Here is a 20,000-nt window from a genome sequence, read left to right as displayed (position 1 = left end):
TATTAAACACTGGACGTATGTTATATTAGCGTTGCAAAAGGGTGTTAAAACACAATGGTTGTGAGAAAAACGTACAATGAATATGCACATGTTACTGATTATGACACCAGATTTTTCTCTGTTGATGTTGTGTATTTTGTGATATAGTTGTTACCATGGTGACAATGGGAGTGAAACAACCACACGACTTGATGTTAGCAGATTTGACTTTAGAATTTTTACATTGTATTGACTCCAGGGGATTGCCATCACTCAGACACACAGCAGCTCCCTCTAGACTCCTGGCCTAAATCTTCAACATGAAGCTGCTTTTCTGCATGGAGGGATGCTGCTCCTGGTTGGTTGGGACACATGTTCACGAGAAGTATATTCAGCTGTCTCAGAACGCAGTCCCTGGCCCAAATGAAGTCACTCCTATCTCTGACTAAAGGCCCTGATAAAGCACAGAGATGATGGTGACACAGCAGTGTTAAAGTGTACCAAGAATGACAGCGTCTCAAGTCCATCCATAGACTACTGCAGATAGACTACTGTTGATACTGTACAGGGAGTGTTCAAAGATAAGAAAGACAAGTTAATACAGTTTTTCTCGATCGCTTTCATGCTTGTGTCAAGTCTAAACAGAATCACTCTTGCCAAAATGACACATTTTGCTTCCAAAAGACTGTAACACTCTCAAAACATTTAAAACACGCAACAAAAGCCAAATTTGCTTTCAAACAGCACAATTTGTAGTCAAATCACTGTTCGCTTTCAATCATTACACACTGCACAACGAAATGCTAAACACTGTTCTCAAAATGAGGCGTTGCAGCCTTCATTTGTGCCTTGTCTTTGCCCTTTCTTTTTCATTTTTGAATTCAGTTTTTCCTGTATCACTTTAATGCTTTTCGTCAACTCTAATATTGTCCAAACAGTTAACACACAAGTCTAAACAGAGTCATTCTTGCCTAGATGACACATTTTGGTTGCAAAAGACTGTAACACTCTCGGGACATTAACACCATTTGTGAATTGTATTCATTCCTCCCAAGATGCGTCTGCCATTGACATGGATGATGAATAAATGCTGACTGAAGAATTTTGCAGAGGAGTTTCACACGAGAGTTTCAGACGTATGCAAGGGATCTCACCTGTGAATAGATGTGTTCCTTCTGTTTAGCGCAGGGAAAGGTTCAGATGCAAAAGCCTCTAAATCCGTCTGACCACTTTTCTTTTAAATGAGAGACTGGTATTTAGTGGTATTTAGTTCGTTTTGAAGCTAAATTATTGAATTAACCTGCACTATATGTGAAGAGCATTCACTCACCATCATTATCTCATTTTTGACAAAAGTGGATTTAGAGGCTTTTGCATCTGAACTCTTCCAATAGAGTTTGGGGTCTTTGATTGACATCTGCATTAACCGTTTTGCAAAAGGGTGTGAGCCATTTGGGAACCCACATGAAAACGTGTGAACGCCGACACTATCCATTAACTCAGGACAGTCAATGCAAAAGAAGTTGATGCAAATTATTCTTATTTTCTCCCCTGAAAGTTTCAAAGTCGCGATATGAATCATACTGTATGTGTGTGTGTGTGTGTGTGTGTGTGCGTGTGTGTGTGTGTGTGTGTGTGTGTGTGTGCCTGTGCCTGTGTGTGTGGTGTGTGGTGTGTGGTGTGTGTGCATGTGCATGTGCGTGTGCGTGTGCGTGTGCGTGTGTGTGTGGATACGGATGTGTATACTGTGTGTGTGCTTGTGTGTGTGTATGTGCAGAGACTTGAGACGTGAACAAACACTGTGCTGACGTGGGCAGTGTAAATATATCAGCCCTCTATTTGGGATAACATCAAGTTTTCACTCAACTCTTCACATAATAGGCTACAGTCTCTATCATTGTCAGGCTCTTCATATTTCCTTTCCAGAAAAAAGTAGTGTGTTGTGACATTATATCAGAAACACTCTCATATCACATAATAACTAACCTCCTAGCCACGACTTGCGCAATTTCCATACTTCTGCCACCAGGCTGAAACCAGTATCCAGATGTAACCCCATCTTAAATCTAACTCAGATCTATGTTTAAAGGACTGGATTTCTTTCAATCTAATCTACAGTTGCGGTGACTTTAAACTGCTAGTTTCTTCACAGTATGTCCCTATAGAATTACAGCAGGGTAGATTTACAACGACAATAACTGAAAAACACAAAACTGTATATAAAACTCCATTCATTCTCTTTTGTTAAAATACCAGCTATTAACTAACTGTTATTAATGTATTACAACACATACATTCTTTGAGTTCTGCAGAGATCAAAATGATTACAAGATACAGTAGTGACGTGAGGCGTGAATGGCAATATGAAAGGTTTATCTCCTACAGTATGTCACATATGTCACCAGTTACATTCTTCTTTCTTATGGACTGTGAAAGGTATTTAGTCACCGTGAGTTTTATTGACTTCCGCCGTCAATAAAACTTTTACTCTATCAAAATGTATTAACAAATCATGACGCATGCAGAACCAGGAAGCGTTAAGGGCAATAATCTCTAGTGGTCCGGAGCTTCTTTGCCATAGTAAAAGGGCAAGCAACCACAGTCAACTATTAACCAGAAAAACAACACATGCATCCGACAAACCAACCCTACTGGCACACAATGGATCAGACAGATCAATCCCAATCTCAATCACATTCCCCTCAGTTTTGTCTCAGAAAGGAGTCTAAGTCCTCTACGCTTTCATTTCATTTTTCAATTATTTTATTTGTAAGGACAGTGCACAGTCATTTACATTTCTGTAACATGTGCCAGTGTTGGCCAGCAGCTCAAAGAGCCCACAAATAACTTCATGTTTGAGTTCAAAGAGTTGTTCACCCTTCCCAACAGGATCCTGTATGACACAGGATATGCTAACGGCACTGTTGGTTTGAGTTGAATGATTAGTCACAGAAAGTACACACACAGATCTGCTAGTCCTAAGGCATGCTTCATCGCAGCACATTTTCCACTGTATCAGGTCTGTCATGGTGGTTGTTTGGTGTCAAAAGCACCACAGTTAGTCATGATGATTTTGACCAGCTATTTCCTGTATGCAGTGTGGGATGGGGAAACATAAAGCGAAGGTCTACATTTAGAATCCATTGCACACAGAAAGTGTGTTTAGCAGGTTTAGGGTTGGACTACACCTTAAACTCTCAATTAGACATGCGTCATGGAAGCAATGTAGGCTACTTGAGTGCAGCTGCAAACAAACGAAACTGCGAAATGAAACTAAGAATATGAAAATATGTGTACAGGGTTGCGTACTGTAGATGTTTGAGATAGAGCCAGTGAAGAGAGGCCATGGTCCATTGATTAGAGAACCTCTCATGTCCATGAACCATGACGCCACTCACCCAGCAACTTGATGTCTGTTATCCTGCACACTTGAATATTCGCTTTCTGCTGCATGAACACTTCATCTTGCTTAACGACTCAGAAGTTGTTATTTCTGAATGATATGGCCAGAGCCTACAGTAAATAGAAAGCAACTGTTGGTTGTGTGCAAATTGTGGAATTCTTCGAATATATCTTGCGTCAAAATCTTGTGGATTTCGAAGTGTTCTCTCTGTACTCCAGGTAAGTTGTAGAGTGAATTACAGTAAAGTCAGATTAGTAACTGATCTCATATGGTGACTGCACAGTGCAGGTCAGGATGCCCTACCTCCCCATGTAGAAGCACTGACCCCCCTCTGGCCTGAGCGCACTCATGGATACACAAGCATGATTACTGATGAATACTTATTCCCTCCCTGACTGAAGTGAAAAGGGCATCATCCTTTTAAAATGTTAACTTTATAATTTCAAGCAAATTATCTGGCGGAGTCCTTGGCTATGGGTCACAGACCCCACTTTGAGAACCACTGAATAGACGATACAGACATTGCTTCATTTTTAAATAGGCTATATTATGTTTACATGTCAAATAACTGGCCTCTTGCTGAAATGATCACTTTAGATAGAAAGGTGACAGGTTTATAGTTCATTGAAATGTTGCTTACTTGCAGTGCTCTGGTGGATGTAAACAGAAATGTTCTTTCAGGGCCCAAGGAAAGGTTCTCTCCATCTGCCAAGGTAAACCGTCGCGGGGGCTGAATGGCGGACGGGCCAGAACAGAGGTCAGCGGTAAACACTCGGTGGTCTGCTCTGCAGTGAGTCACAAGGGTAGGCCAGAAAATGGGAAAACAGAAATCGGTGAGAGGAAGGATAGAGAGAGAGAGAGAGGGAGAGAGAGAGAGAGAGAGAGAACAGAGTGGGGGAAAAGTCAACAGGGCTACTGGTGTGTGTCCTGCTGTAACCTCTCCACTACACATCACCACCAGCATGTGACAAAGAGGGGGCGGCGTGGACCGTGGGGATGGACAAGTGGCTTTAAGTAGCACAACATGCCGCTAAGTATACAAACCAAATATTTTCTTTTTTATAGTAATGGGGCCTGAGTAGCTCGTCAGTAGTTAAGAAAATGCTCTGCATAGCTATAGCAAATCTCCATCTGAGCCTCTTAAAATTGCTAATCCAATCATTTCCTGAGTCATGTCAGAGTTGCACAGCCCTGTTTACACTGGAGCTGGATCAAAGGGAGATATGAGAGCGGAGCAACCGGAGGAAACAGCCAGAACTCGGACTATTCACGCTTGAGCTTTCACTGTTGAATGGACTGACAGATGATCATATAAATGACATTACATTTTGTGTTGTGTCAGAAGCAAGATTCCACAAGAATGTTACAAAGTTGCAGTTTGATTCTAAATGCTGGTGTACCATATTAAGACGCCATATCTATTGTAATGATTCAATCTGAGTCACCTGTAGGCCTATAGGAGACTCATGGCTTTCAATTGTTCTGCAACATACGCCGCTTAGAACAAAATCAGACAGCGCAACACTGATGTTTCCTTGGTATGTAAACCTGTAACACAACAACACTGTAAGTCAAGAAAATCATCAGCTAAACATAGATTAGATCTTATTGTTCTCAAAGCAGGTCTGGCATAAGTGATGCCGGTTCTCAGATCCATTCCTTAGCTGCCGCCTGAGAAAGATTACGTAGAATTGACGTCATTGCTCCATCATAACCACTTGGCATAGGCACATATTTTTGACAACACACTCCCTTTGATTTCTGTTCTTGTGTACAGAGAATGGGGTTGGCACCTCCCCGTGATCCTATCTCTATCACTCAAAGCTTGTGGACTTTTATTAAAGGAAGGAAGTGGTGACTGGTGTGGACTATTTGTCAAGTAAAAGGTTTAAATTAGCAACATGCCGCATCTCTCTTTGAGTTATTTTTCACATGAGCAAAGTGTGAAAAAGTGAGGCGCACACAAAAACAAAACTACGATCTTCACACATATTTTATTTCACAGGGGGGCACTGAAGTGCCACCATCATGCACATGGCTTCAGATATAATGAAGACTTGTAGCTTTCATTTCTTATAACATGTAGTGTTGTTTTTTTTCTCTTATTAACGCCCTTACACGCCCATGAGTAAACAAAAGAAAACATATTTCCCTTTGCGCGCTGTCTGAAATCTCCTGCTCCACCAAGGGCTAACCTTAACATAATTGTCTTGTAATTGAGTACAGCAAATGTCAACAAGCTTTCAAAATGTATATGACAATAGAGTCTAAGGAACATGAAGGTGCTTACTGGACACTGAAATTCAAAAGAACGATACACTTGAAATGACTGTGTTGTTCCTATCTGGCCATAGAGATGTGTTAAAAAATAAAAAATAAAAAGTTGTGTTATTTCAACATATATTGTGTAGCCTATAAAGGAAACAACACAAACTGTGCTGTCGCTATCTGGACACAGAGATGGGTTAAAAACAAGGAAAGTTGCGTTGTTTTCAGAACATTCATTTTAAGAGTGCAGCCAGATTTCCTTATCCCAACATCCTCCTCTGAAGTGTGGGCCCTCGAAAGACAAACAACCTTGTTTGCACATGACAAAAATCTCACACACTGTAGGCCAGCAATCCCCTACTCTGATGGAGATAATATACACTAATATGAACGTGTTGTCCCTATCTGGACACAGAGATGTGTCTAAAACAATGCATGTAGGCTAGTTGCCTGTTTTGCATCTGCTCCATATTGTGTGTGTGTGTGTATGTGTGTGTGTGTGTGTGTGTGTGTGTGTGTGTGTGTGTGTGTGTGTGTGTGTGTGTGTGTGTGTGTGTGTGTGTGTGTGTTTGGTCTTTAGGCCAAGGCCTTACAATGTGGACGTTGACATGATCTAGCCTATAAAACACTGTATATTACGTCCAGTCGTGTTTTCAAGAAGACAAGCTGTAATGACGTTGTCAGTGATGTACTGTAGTTTGTACCTTTATGAATGGTCTACATTTCCTCCTGGTTTAAGAACAAAAACTACAGCTCCCAGTATTACTAGCGCAGACTTCCGCATATCTCATACTGTCTGGAGATCGGCGACTTGGTTGGCTACATGCGACTGAGTGATTATATTCTAACCAATTAGATATAGTCTGTTTTAATAGTCAGTGGGCCACGGACCCGGCGTTGTGCCAGCTCACAGAAAGTGCCACGACTCCACAGACCACGGATACAGGGAGACATCGAGACAGAGCCTGAGCCTTGGGATAGCCACATATTTCACTTTGGATGAGAAAAATATTTTAAACATCGCTGGAGCTTTTCTGTTTTCCTGGTAGGACTGACGTGTGCAGAAAATCTAAAAGGTTTGTAGGAAGTCGATTTTGCCGGTCAGTTTTCTGACCACGTTTATACGATTTCTTAATGGATTATTGCCATCTTAGTAGTAGTTAGGGTAATCTATCCAAAGCTATGTTAGTAGGATATTCGATAGACAATGTAGGCTAGGTGGCTAACAAAATAGTTCAGTGGTGGCTATTTGTTTTTATGTGGGTCCTGCAGCGAGTAACGTTGTTAAACCACCGTTCATAGATGCTGCTGATGATGGGACAGACAGGCTGCTGTCCTGCCATTTGATGAGTTTCTGATACATTTGACCACTAGCTGACTGACTAGCGAGGCTAGCAGTGTTAATTAACTAAGTGATGTATCGTGAATGTTTACGTGCAATATTATATTGGTTTCTCTCTGGATAAATCAGATATGATGAATTATGCATACTAGCAGTCTTGCTAATGCTAGCTCATCCATGTCTTGGACTTGGACAATGAATGCTGATCACAGGTTCCAGTGGGCTAGCTTGATCGGGGGCACTTGGTATGATTCCTTTGGCTGTCTCGTTGAATTAACTTGGTGGATCACTTAAAGGTTTCTGCCGATTTCTTTCTTTGGAAAGTATACTACTTGATGGACTAATGAAAGTAAGAGACTATGGGCTATGCGCGCATTGATTCAAGAAACTAATGAAGAGTTGATGTTATCCCAACGTTACTTGCGCGGGCCGAGCTGGGATAGGCAACGTCAGCTTAACATTTAGGCTACCGTGACCAGCTTGCGACACTGGACAGTGGACACTATCTTGACCTCAAGTTCATTATTCTTTTGGGTAACAAAATCTGTTATTTCTGTTGTTTTCAAGATTGTCGTGTAGACTATCTCATCAACTTTAAGGATGCACTCACTGCTCATGCAACAGAAATAAGATGGCAGTGGAAGAACACTGGGATTCTATCAGTTATATGAGTTTTGCCTTTATGCCTGTCTGCTGCAGCTGACTTTCTGAGCTCAAAAGACTGTCGGATGCCAACTAGAAAGTTTAGCAGAAGTGACCGAAGATTGTGAACATCGTGAGGCGAAGTGACCGGGAGAAAGCCGCAGTCGTTTGTGCGTCATAATTCATTCATTGCTTATTTCCCTTGGACCAGTTCCCCTTTCATTTACAGAGACTAGCATTGGTAAATTCTACAACTACAGATTAAAACGTATCCAGTCTATGTACGGTAGATTAATATTTATGATCACTATTGCACCGTACCTTGCATTTTAACTTGTACAGAGAGGTACTCCTTATTCTCTTTATGTCTCTGGGCTGGAGATGTTGGTTCCTGTCTCCTAAAGCTTCTATTTAACTATGGAAACCTTAGTGAGCTTGCTTTCGTCTTTATCTTACATGTGTACCCAAGCCTTTCCACATAGCAATAATTCATAGATGGGCATATTACTGGAAAATGCAATGCCTCTTACGCAAAGAGTGACTTGGAATGCTTGGCAGAAATGGGCCTCTGGGGAGGGAGCCAACTATGGTTAAATTTTGTTATGGGTGGGTGGGGGGGTGACTACAAAGGTCCCACCTCTGTCTAGAAGTCAGCAGTTTGAGGCTAGTGTGGGCACAGTGTAATCTGTACGTGTTATTTGCCCCATACATCTGTTTTCTGTTAGAGGGCTGAAGGAGACTATAGGTCTTGGCTCTATTTTTATAGAGTGGCACCCTGTGTTGGCATGGCTTCCCAGTGCCAACCGAAGAATTGCGATGCACCTCTTGGTCTCTACTGCAGTGTTGTGTGACTTGGGGAAAACGCAGTGTGCTCGTGAAGAGTAGACAAATATATGTGCATTTGGCTTCATGCCAACGCTGTCCTGCGTATTCTTGAATGAAAGTGAAGCAGGGGGAGGGATGTGATTACCGCTCGCTCGCTCGCAGGGTGTGTTTGGACTCTGATCAGAAACCAAAGATCTGTCAGATAATGGCTCAATTGGCCACTGCATGACATCTTGGTTAACTATTTAGGCCAGTGATATCCTCAAGCTGTGTGCTTATAGATTACCTTTAGGATTATGGATTACTTTCAGTACTGATGCCTCTTGCTTTTAACGCCCTGTGTAATTTCAGGTAATTTCTGACATCTTTTTTTATTATTATTATTATTTTTTTTTGAACAGGCATTATTGGACATTGAAGTGGCAGTGATGGACATCTACGACCCCCAGACGCTCGGCATCATGGTCTTCAGCGGGTTCATGCTGATCTCGGCCATCGGCATCGCGCTGGTCTCCACCTTCTCCATGAAGGAGACGTCGTACGAGGAGGCGCTGGCCAAGCAGCGGCAGGAGCTCAGCCGGACGCAGCCGCAGCAGCGCGCCGACAAGAAGAAGAAGGACAAGGCGCTGGACAAGCGGAGCCGCGGGAAGAAGAAGGACGACAAGCCCAACGGGAAGCTCCCCGACACGGACACCACCGCGACCCCCGACCTGAGCGAGGCCGAGACGCCCGCCGAACCCCCGACTCCCGAGCCCGTGGTGGTGCCGGCGGCCCCGGTCCCTGCGCCCACCCCTGCCCCCGTGGTCGCCGCCGCTGCCCCTGCTCCGACCCTGTCGGCCGCGCCCCCCCCCCGCTCTGCTCCAGTGGAGGCCCCCGCCGCCCCCTCCCCCAAGGACAAGCGGAAGAAGGAGAAGAAGGTGGCCAAGGTGGAGCCGGCCCAAACCCAGCAGGCCGCCGCGCTTAAGCCCGCGCCCGCACCCGCCAAGCCCGAGGTCGTGGTCAAAGAGGTGCCCGTGATGGCAGTGCCCCCAGTGGGCGCCCAGAAAAGCGCCCCTCCGGCTGTCGCCGCGCCCGTCAAAGCTGAAGAGCCTAAAGCTGAGGCCCCGTCCAAGAAGAAGGGAGGGGCCAAGAAGAAGGCGGAGCCAGGTGAGTCGTTTGACCCGTCCTCTGGCCCTTATTGGTCAGTAATAATAGGGTCGTAAGAATGATAAAGTTAACAGCCCTATTTGCATTTGTCTCAATAAGATAGGGTGGAGTGCATCTTCTTGGGCTTGGTGCCCAAGAAGGTGCATCTTGTGGCTGGACTACTTCTCGGTCATATATGAAGCAAATGCTGAACAAACAAACTAATGAAGAGTTGAACAAAAGTATTCCCATATTGGCACAGAAAGTGTTTTTCCATTTTTCAGATTTGGTTGTAAAACTGCTGAAATGGCAGAGGGAATAAGCACATGTTGTTTTTGGCAGCTCCATACTTATACAACGAGTTGTCATCTGAGTATTATTTAGTATACTGTACAACTGTTAGGAGAAATGAACCTTTACTGAATGAGCAAAACACACATACAGCTATGCTTCATGCAATGCTCTGCCTGGGTCTCTTGATCCTGACCCTGTGTGTGTGTGTGTGTGTGTGTGTGTGTGTGCTTGTGTGTGTGACAGGGCTGTGTGTACTGACATAGCAGAGTAAAAGGGCTGCTTTCAGTTAGCACGCATGTGCACTTCAAGCCCCACCGCAGTACGCCGGCACAGGCCCACATGTGGCCCACATGAGCAGGGAACAATGGACTCTTCAGGCTGCTTCTGTAATTGGGGGGTGGTGGGGGGGGGTTTGTCTATTTGTTTATGCCTGTCAGCAAGCATCGCACAAGCACAACATTGTCACATAGACTAAGAGGGACTTGTACAGTAGGCTGTCAGTACCATTAGTTTGCCTCTTTCAACAGCATTTTCTAGAATAAAACGTGACTTGATATGAATGGCCTGTATTACAGTATGTTGGATAGATGAGATATATTTAGACTGTGTATGAAGTTTTTTCGCTGAGTTTTTGTCCCAAAAGTCCCAAAGTCTTTGATGAATAACAGGATACAGTCTGTGCCATTGATAGACCCATGTGTGGATAGATCCAAGTGTTTGATGGACACGCTTGATGTTTATGTAGCAGTTAAAATTAGCCCTTTGGAGACGATGGAGATGACCTGTGTGTGTGTGTGTGCGTGTGTGCGTGTGTGCGTGTGTGCGTGTGTGTGCGTGTGTGCGTGTGTGCGTGTGCGTGTGCGTGTGTGTGTGTGTGTGTGTGTGTGTGTGTGTGTGTGGATAGATCCAAGTGTTTGATGGACACGCTTGATGTTTATGTAGCAGTTAAAATTAGCCCTTTGGACAAGATGGAAATGACCCCTAATGCTGGGCAGGAACAGCATTAGCCAAAACACAGACTATTCTCGTGTGTGTGTGTGTGCGCGTGTACGTGAGTACGTGTGTGTGTCTGTAGCATTGCCAGATGCAGAGATAACTGCTTGAACTTCTGGGGTCTTGAAAAGTCTTAAAATACCAGCAGAGCATGTAATTGTGGTCCCATAAGTTTGGGGAGGATGTGTGTGTGTGTGTGTGTGTGTGTGTTTGGGGAGGATGCATGGAGAAGTGCTGCTTACCGTCAGAGATGCATCACGGATTAGTTGTGATCCCCTTGAAAGCTCCACTTGAATCCATTTCTTTACGTTTTTGTATTGCAAATGCACGTTGCACATTGAAAGACTGGACGAACTTTGTGCTATTTTTATTCCGTCTACAGACAGTAGCTCTTCCTATGAGGCGGCTTTACAAGCAGTTCTGTTAATGAGGGGAATGGGGAGCACAGCATTCCCATGTAGGTGTGAGCAGAAGTCTTGGGCTTGCCATGAATAATGATCTTGGAATGGAAACACACTTTGATTGTTCTTTGGGCTAAACTCAAGTTCAAGTTTCTCTTCAAGTTCAAGTTTCTCTTGCTCTGTCATTAGTTCTCACACACACGTCAGCCAGGTTTGTGCTTGCATGAGTGCATCTGTGTTTTTCCGCACACAGGCTTTCTACGTTTCCCTAGGAGTTGTTTTTGCCTGCTTGATTCACAACTCCAGTAAGACATTTTTTCCCGCTGAATTGTTCTCTGGTATTGCATCCTAAGCCTGTGATGGAACCATGCCCATGGGAACAAAGTACTGTGGAGAACTCTCTCTCACACACACATATTACACACACACACACACACACACACATACCACACACACACACACACACACACATACCACACACACACGCACACACACACACATATTACACACACACACACACACACACATACCACACACACACACACACATATTACACACACACACACACACACACACACACACACACACACACACACACACACACACACACACACAGAGACAGGTGAGCAAAGCTTGGCAAAGAAACCCTGGCCTTCTCATGGCTGTGAAGGGATGAGGAGGAGGAGGAGGAGGAGGAGGAGGAGGAGGAGTCTGGCTCCCCCTTCCTCCGCTAGCGTCTGGGCCTTGTCTAAACGCTGTTCTCGCTCAACTGCCCTGTTGTGTTAGACCACAAAGGCCTCCAGTGCCCCAACAATGGGCACAGCTCAGCACTGCCCAGTGTACCATCTCTGTCTGGTGCCACTGTGCCACTTTAGCCCCTTTTTGCCCAAGCCAGTCTGCACTGCTGCTGCTGCTGCTGCCTCCACCTTTAGCCTCCATCCTGTTAGCCAACAGCAGGCGCTGGCTAGTTACCCCAGCCTGTCTGGTGCCACTGTGCCACTTTAAAGCCCCTTTTTGCCCAAGCCAGTCTGCGCTGCTGCTGCTGCCTCCACCTTTAGCCTCCCTCCTGTTAGCCAACAGCAGGCGCTGGCTAGTTACCCCAGCCTGTCTGGTGCCACTGTGCCACTTTAGCCCCTTTTTGCCCAAGCCAGTCTGCGCTGCTGCTGCTGCTGCCTCCACCTTTAGCCTCCATCCTGTTAGCCAACAGCAGGCGCTGGCTAGTTACCCCAGCCTGTCTGGTGCCACTGTGCCACTTTAGCCCCTTTTTGCCCAAGCCAGTCTGCACTGCTGCTGCTGCCTCCACCTTTAGCCTCCATCCTGTTAGCGAACAGCAGGCGCTGGCTAGTTACCCCAGCCTGTCTGGTGCCACTGTGCCACTTTAGCCCCTTTTTGCCCAAGCCAGTCTGCGCTGCTGCTGCTGCTGCCTCCACCTTTAGCCTCCATCCTGTTAGCCAACAGTAGGCGCAGGCTAATTACCTCAGCAGCCTGGTGAGTGGAGGCGGCGGCGGCGAAACGTCTTGCCACTCGAGCTAAGTGCTTAGCTGTGGTTTTTGGCGTGCGCTGGTTTTTGTCAGCCTCGCTCTGCCAACAGGCCCCTCATGTGGGATCAAGGCTCCAGCACAGGGGCGGGTTTGATGATTATAGCCTGTTGGTGGCCACTTTTGAGGGTGTACTCTGGCTGCCGTGCGGTTTGTAAGATGCTGCCGCCCTCAACATGGCTAATAACCAAGCAAGCATCACACATGTGCAGCATAGGCACACTTGGACTGGGACTCACACAGGCCATCAGTGGGCCTCTAGTTTGCCACTTTGCCTTCCATCTCCACAACATAACCGGTTAGATCTAGATCTATTGGACAGTGGACACGGAACTTGGATACATAAGTTGTGTGTCAACTTTGACAGTGTCAGAATCTTTGTTTTGAACACGCCCTCTTTCACTAGACGGTGAACAGCTATGTAGGGAATGAGTGAATGTTCCGTTCACAAGGATGGAGTGTGTTTATGAGGATGATGAGGATGCTAGTTGGTTGGCTCTGCCTGGCTCCTGCCTGCCTGCCTGCCTGCGTGCCTGCGTGCCTGCGTGCCTGCGTGTGGTAAGGAAGCTGCTTAGCTCAGTGGCTGGCGGGAGGAGTCACTCGCACTCGACAGCCTGAGGTAACGTCTGCAGAGGAACAGGAGCTGCCTTCTCCTTCTCCACCCCGCTCTACAGCTGTGTGTGTGTGTGTGTGTGTGTGTGTGTGTGTGTGTGTGTGTGTGTGTGTGTGTGTGTGTGTGTGTGTGTGTGTGTGTGTGTGTGTGTGTGTGTGTGTGTGTGTGTGTGTGTGTGTGTGTGTGTGTGTGTGTGTGTGTGTGTGTGTGTGTGTGTGTGTGTGTGTGTGTGTGTGTGTGTGTGTGTGTGTGTGTGTGTGTGTGTGTGTGTGTGTGTGTGTGTGCGCGTGTGTGCGTGCATGTGTGTTTCTACCTCAGAAGTTACAGCACTAAGCAAGCACTCTCACAAGAGTGGGAAAACTTAGGTGAAGTGAAGTCTGCTGAAAAGTTGCAAACCAGCCCAAATTGTGTTTCCTCTCCATGACAATTTGGAAGTGTGATGTGAATGTTTTTTTTTTTTTTTTTTTTGATGTCTTGCAGTTGCTGCGGCAACAGATGCGGTGGACGGCGCGCTGTACCTGCCCTACAAGGCGCTGGTGTCGTCGGTGAAGAGCATGATGTTCAGTGAGGCCGAGGCCCAGCAGCTCATCGAGATCCTGAGCGAGAAGGCCGGAGTTGGAACCTGGCACACGGTGAGGAGAGCTACACTTATTAGGGGCATTCCACTTGATGAGGAGATCTACACTTATTAGGGGCATTCCACTTGATGAGGAGAGCTACGCTTATTAGGGGCATTCCACTTGATGAGGAGATCTACACTTATTAGGGGCATTCGTCTTAATGTAGCCGCCTGCAGCCACCTTAAGCTGACTGCACTATGTGATTATTTTTGAGATTCTGATACGTTTTCAAGCCAGAGTTGTGCGTACGTCATGGTTGAAAACATATCAGAATCTCAGAAATAACCACGTTACACAGTTGTCTGTGAGCAGGCGGCTACATCAAGTTGAATTCCACTCTTGTCTTCTTCGGACACCCCCCCCTCTCTCCGATGATCTCACCCACTTTCAACTGAACTCCACTCAATATCTCTACAGATCTCCACACATCCTGTATAGACCTCTGAATTTCACCTACAAAAAATTCCAACGGTTGCCATCTTTGCCCATGTAAAAAGATGCATCTGGATCTCCTTATATAGGCAAAGATGGCAGAATATTTTGCCTTTTTGTAGGCGAATTTCAGTGGTTCATGATCACTCTTTTGGACACAGAATAATAATTGAATTTGTCTGTCACACACAGTGATGCTATCTAGCTAATCACCATTCACCGAAACAACACTTATTCATTTAAAATGTTATCTTTTCTATTTTCTGTTGTTTCTGTGCATAGACACGCCCACTGTTTCCTTCCATTCTCTCCAGGGCTCCACCCACCCATTCTACTGTCCCCTTTACAGTGGCCCTGTTGCTAAGCAGCAAACAACAGACAGTTCCCAGACTGCACTGCACCGCCACAGCCCAATCAATCACTTACTCAGACACGATCAATCAACTCTGAACCCGGTCACTTAAAACAGTCCGCTGGGCAAATAGTGACTGTTTTCCATAGGAAACATTTAAGCACAAACAGTTTGCCAGTTATATGTAAAATGGTTTTCTAATGGAGAGCTCCGAACTGTCAACATTTGCCATGTAGCCACTTGGTGGACATTCTTATCTCTAAATCTCTCTTATCTGACATCATGGAACGAGAACAATATCTCAAGAGCTGTTGAACTTTCGTTTCATGTTGATCCAGAGCTACTTCACCATATCAGTACTCGTATCCCTTTTCATATGTGTTCCCTGGCTATCAAACCAATGGTCTGGGTGTTGGAGCACCTTGTTTACATAGGACCACATGCATAAAACATGCCTTAAAGGGACACTTCAATGATTAGCATTAAACTTTGTATCTTTAGAAAACCAGTCATGTTTTTGAATGGTCGTGCATCATTCCCTCAGTTTGCCTTGTAATAGGAGAAATACGGATTTCAATGTTGGACTTCCTGCTTTAAATGATGTAAAAATCATCATTTTACATCATTGAAAGCAGGAAGTCCTATTCATGGGTTTCATTGAAATCCGTATTTCTCCCATTTCAAGGCAAACTGAGGGAATGATGCACGACCATTCAAAAACATTTCTAAAGATACAAAGCTTAATGCTAATCGGTGAAGTGTCCCTTTAAGTTTGTCATCAAACTGCTTGGCATCAGTTTCAGGACCATGTTAAGTATATTTTTGGGGGGGGGCTTTTATGCCTTTAATCAGACAGGACAGTGTAGAGAGACAGGAAGCGAGTGGGACAGAGAGTAGGGGTGGGATCCGGAAAGCACCACAGGGCGGGAGTCGAACCCGGGGTCGCCGGCGTGCGGTGCAGGTGCCCCAGCCAGTCGTGCCACGACTGGGGCCATCAGGACCATGCTGTGGTTCTGGCGTGTGGTCCCTCGTGTCCTAAATGCCCTTTTGGGCTTGTGTCGCCCCCTACAGGCCACTCAGAAGGGCGACCCGGTGGCGGTGCTGAAGAAGCAGCTGGAGGAACGTGAGAAGCAGCTGACCACCGAGCAGCAGGACGCCACGGCCGCCAAGAACCGCCTCCGGGAGATGACCAAGGTGACACACACACACACACACACACACACACACACACACACAATGATACATACAGTATATACACATACTGTACACACATAGAGACATACACATACATGGACACACAGACATACATGGATGGATGCACACACACACACATATAATGATACATACACGTATACACACACAATCACACACACACGCATACATGTATATATGACCAAGGTGGGGAGGGGGCTACATTGTACATGCTCTTAAACATACACACACACACACACACACACACACACACAGCCACAGCCTTCATAGTCATTCATTTTTTTCCCTAAACCAAATTCCCCTAAACTACATTCTTATCCTTCAACCAGGAAATGTGTGGCTCCCACAGTCACATCCTTGTAGTAGTCTACCGTATCCACACACACACACACGCATACACACGGATATATGACCAAGGGGGGAGGGAGGGGGGGGGGGGGGGGGGGCTACATTGTACATGCTCTTAGACATACACACACACACAAACAGCCACAGCCTTCATAGTCCCATGTCTAGCACCCATCCATTTTTTCCCTAAACCAAATTCCCCTAAACTACATTCTTATCCTTCAACCAGGAAATGTGCGGCTCCCACAGTCACATCCTTGTAGTAGTCTACCGTATCCATTTCCTCTTGTCTTCTTCAGGGGTTGTGTACATCAGCTGCTTATGTTCACATGGTTACAATCCCTTCCTGTGGGGGGAAGAGATGAGCTAAGCTCTCTATGGTGTCAACATGCACTTTCTTATCCTCATCCAATAGCGCTACGCTTCTCACAGACGTGTTCTTGCAGTGATCAACATTGCTACATTTTGTTTTGTTTTCTTAGTAATGTGTTGGTCAGCCACTTGTGTTCACATGCTGGTAATGTCCACACAAGTTCACCAGTCACACATACATCACACTGAGATGAATCATTGAGCTGTCTGTTACGACGACAACGAGTGTGTCAGTTGGTCAGCACTCGTACAAGGAAGACTTTCAGACATCAACTGAACTCGCTCTCATTATGATTCTCTGGCACTTCAGCATTTGTGACCGGTCACATGTTTGCAGTCATTACAAGGAAGTCTCAATGCAGGGAAGGCCATATACAATCTCTGTTATGTAATCAGTCACATGGGAGGTGGCTGTGTCTGTTTATTATCTTCTGAGGAGGTGCTAAAGTAACTGGTTTGCTGTAAGCTAATTATCGTATCCTATAGATTAAAGGCATAGGAATGACTGCCATAAACAAGGCTATATACTAATGTAAATGTATTATACTTATGATTACTTGGAACGGCAGGAACAGTATGAAAATATGAAATACGAAAAAGTATTAAACCATTACTGATCCTGGTTTAATTGGACAACTAAGAGATATGATAGTATGCTAAATACTGCTAATTCTGCTAACTGCTAACTAAACAGCTTACATTCATTTATTTGGCGGACACGTTTATCCGAAACAACTTACAGCAATGGAATAAAATTTCAAATTTTAGCATCTTAACATTTAAACGTTTAATCTACAGTTATAGCTACAGCATTAGAATATGTTTTAAAATGTTTAAACTACAGTTTACAGAGGAGACTATCGCTAGGAAGTACCACCGTATCTGAACCCGTCAGAAATACTGTATGATGGTATACTAACTACTATTTAGTTGAACCAGTAATTCCAAGTTTAGTTGAACTGGTAAGACGTATGATCGTGTGCTAACTACTGCTAATCCAAGTTTAGTTGAACCAGTAAGACATATGATTGTGTGCTAACTACAGCTAATCCAAGTTTAGTTGAACCAGTAAGACATATGATTGTGTGCTAACTACAGCTAATCCAAGTTTAGTTGAACCAGTAAGACATATGATTGTGTGCTAACTACAGCTAATCCAAGTTTAGTTGAACCAGTAAGACATATGATTGTGTGCTAACTACAGCTTATCCAAGTTTAGTTGAACCAGTAAGACATATGATTGTGTGCTAACTACAGCTAATCCAAGTTTAGTTGAACCAGTAAGACATATGATCGTGTGCTAACTCCTGCTAATCCAAGTTTAGTTGAACCATTAAGACATATGATTGTGTGCTAACTACTGCTAATCCAAGTTTAGTTGAACCATAGACCGTATACAGTCTACGAGTTGAACAAAGAAGCATACGAAATGGGACTATCACAGCGAGGCTGGAGTGGTAGTTGTGCTGACACTAGTGTGTGTGTGTGTGTGTGTGTGTGTGTGTGTGTGTGTGTGTGTGTGTGTGTGTGTGTGTGTGTGTGTGTGTGTGTGTGTGTGTGTGTGTGTGTGTGTGTGTGTGTGTGTGTGTGTGTGTGTGTGTGTGTGTGTGTGTGTGTGTGTGTGTGTGTGTGTGTGTGTGTGTGTGTGTGTGTGTGTGTGTGTGTGTGTGTGTGTGTGTGTGTTGATAGTTGATAGACTCTGCCCCCCTCCCCATTAGGATGAAAATCGAAGCCATTAGGATCATTGCAGTGGCCAAAATCCAACACCTGTTCTCAAATATCCACATCACACAACAAACGCTGGCAGCGCTTAATAATGAAACCGTGAAGTTGGTGAGAAAATGGTTCGGACTAAATAGTCATACAACTCGGGACATTATCTTCCAACCACGCAGAGACGGGGGGCTAGGTGTGCCAAATATCGAGTGGCTTTACACTTCCTCTAGAACTGGACATTTGATTAATATGCTAAATAACGACGATCCATCAGTTAGAGAGCTGTCTCGCGAATCTTTACTTCTACATCTCAATCGCCGTAAAATTCCTGAGGCTTCCTCTGACGACCCTCAATTTCTTGGGTTTAAACTTAAAGAAAATGGCAAGCTGGACATCAGGGCCGCTGGTTTTGGAGTGCGCTCTGATTGGATGGACCTCAACGATCTCTGCCAGCGCGTCGGTCTACAACTCTCCTGGCTTAGAACAGACGGAGCAGCGGTAGCGCTCAGTGAAGACGTCATCACAAACACCCAGATCTCAGCTGTAGCCATGCTCAATACAAACAACACACACAGTCAATTGCAAACAAAGAAGATTAGAGCCACGCTTCTTCACGTTAGGCAAACACAAAGCGCACAGCACTGGACGAGTTTAAAACTACAAGGAAAACTGGCGCTCCTACAATCTGCTGATCATTCTGTGTCCCATTCCGTCCTGAAAAACAACTCCATTTCAGAGGAAATTCTTGTTTTCACGATTAAAGCACGATTGCAATGCCTTCCAACCAAATATAATCTTGCTACATGGTATCCATCAAAGCATGACCCTTACTGCATATTACACACAAACTTGCAGGAATGCGAAACTATGGCTCATATTCTGAATGGATGTCATCACTACAAAGGACAATATGTAGCCAGACACGACCGTTTGGTCGATCTTGTTGCAAAGGATCTTAAAAGAAATGGACATGACTGCAAATTGTACTTACATAGTACTGTGAATATGAACTGGTTTGATAATAATGCATATGACAATGACTGCTTCAGGAACATTCCAAACACTCCAGATATTGTAATTGTGAATGAATCTGTGAAATCAGTATTTATTGTTGAAGTGGGTTGCTGTTTTGATTTATACATGGATACATGCTATCACTCCAAACTATTGAAATATCAAACTTTAATGGAACGCATTACCGAGCTAGGATATGATTGTAGGCTAATAGTCCTGGTCTTTGGAAGTCTAGGCCATGTACATAAGAATGTTATCAGAGGGCTGCAGATGGGGGGGCTGCAGAAAAAGGTGGCAAAAAGACTTGCAAAATTCTGTTCTGTCTCAGCTGTCATTGGTAGTAGGCAAATATGGAGACGAAGATGCTTTGTTTATCCTTGAATCTTGAATGCTACATTAATAAGTGTGTAAGCCTAGTAGATCTGTCACCATGTCATTGACTTTTCCCACAGTGTTTGGATCTTGTATCATTTGCTTGTCTTCTGGGTCCAAATAAAAGTAATCAAATGTG

The 20,000-nt window shown here is 44.8% G+C and overlaps 1 protein-coding gene across 1 annotated transcript; it reads left to right on the top strand.

Annotated features, from left to right (window-relative positions):
• The first annotated feature begins 6,543 nt into the window (after window positions 1-6,543).
• On the top strand, window positions 6,544-18,977 carry LOC134064400 (ribosome-binding protein 1-like). The gene is made up of 5 exons (XM_062520319.1): window positions 6,544-6,726; window positions 8,861-9,605; window positions 13,904-14,055; window positions 15,899-16,021; window positions 18,852-18,977. The coding sequence occupies exons 2-5, from the start codon at window positions 8,888-8,890 to the stop codon at window positions 18,975-18,977; spliced, it is 1,119 nt and encodes a 372-aa protein (XP_062376303.1). The 5' UTR covers window positions 6,544-6,726; window positions 8,861-8,887.
• Window positions 18,978-20,000: the final 1,023 nt, after the last annotated feature.

The sequence above is a fragment of the Sardina pilchardus genome, chromosome 18 (assembly GCF_963854185.1).
Source record: "Sardina pilchardus chromosome 18, fSarPil1.1, whole genome shotgun sequence".
Lineage (NCBI taxonomy): Eukaryota > Metazoa > Chordata > Actinopteri > Clupeiformes > Clupeidae > Sardina > Sardina pilchardus.
Note: the sequence above shows the minus strand (reverse complement) of the source record. Positions and strands in the feature narration are given on the sequence as shown.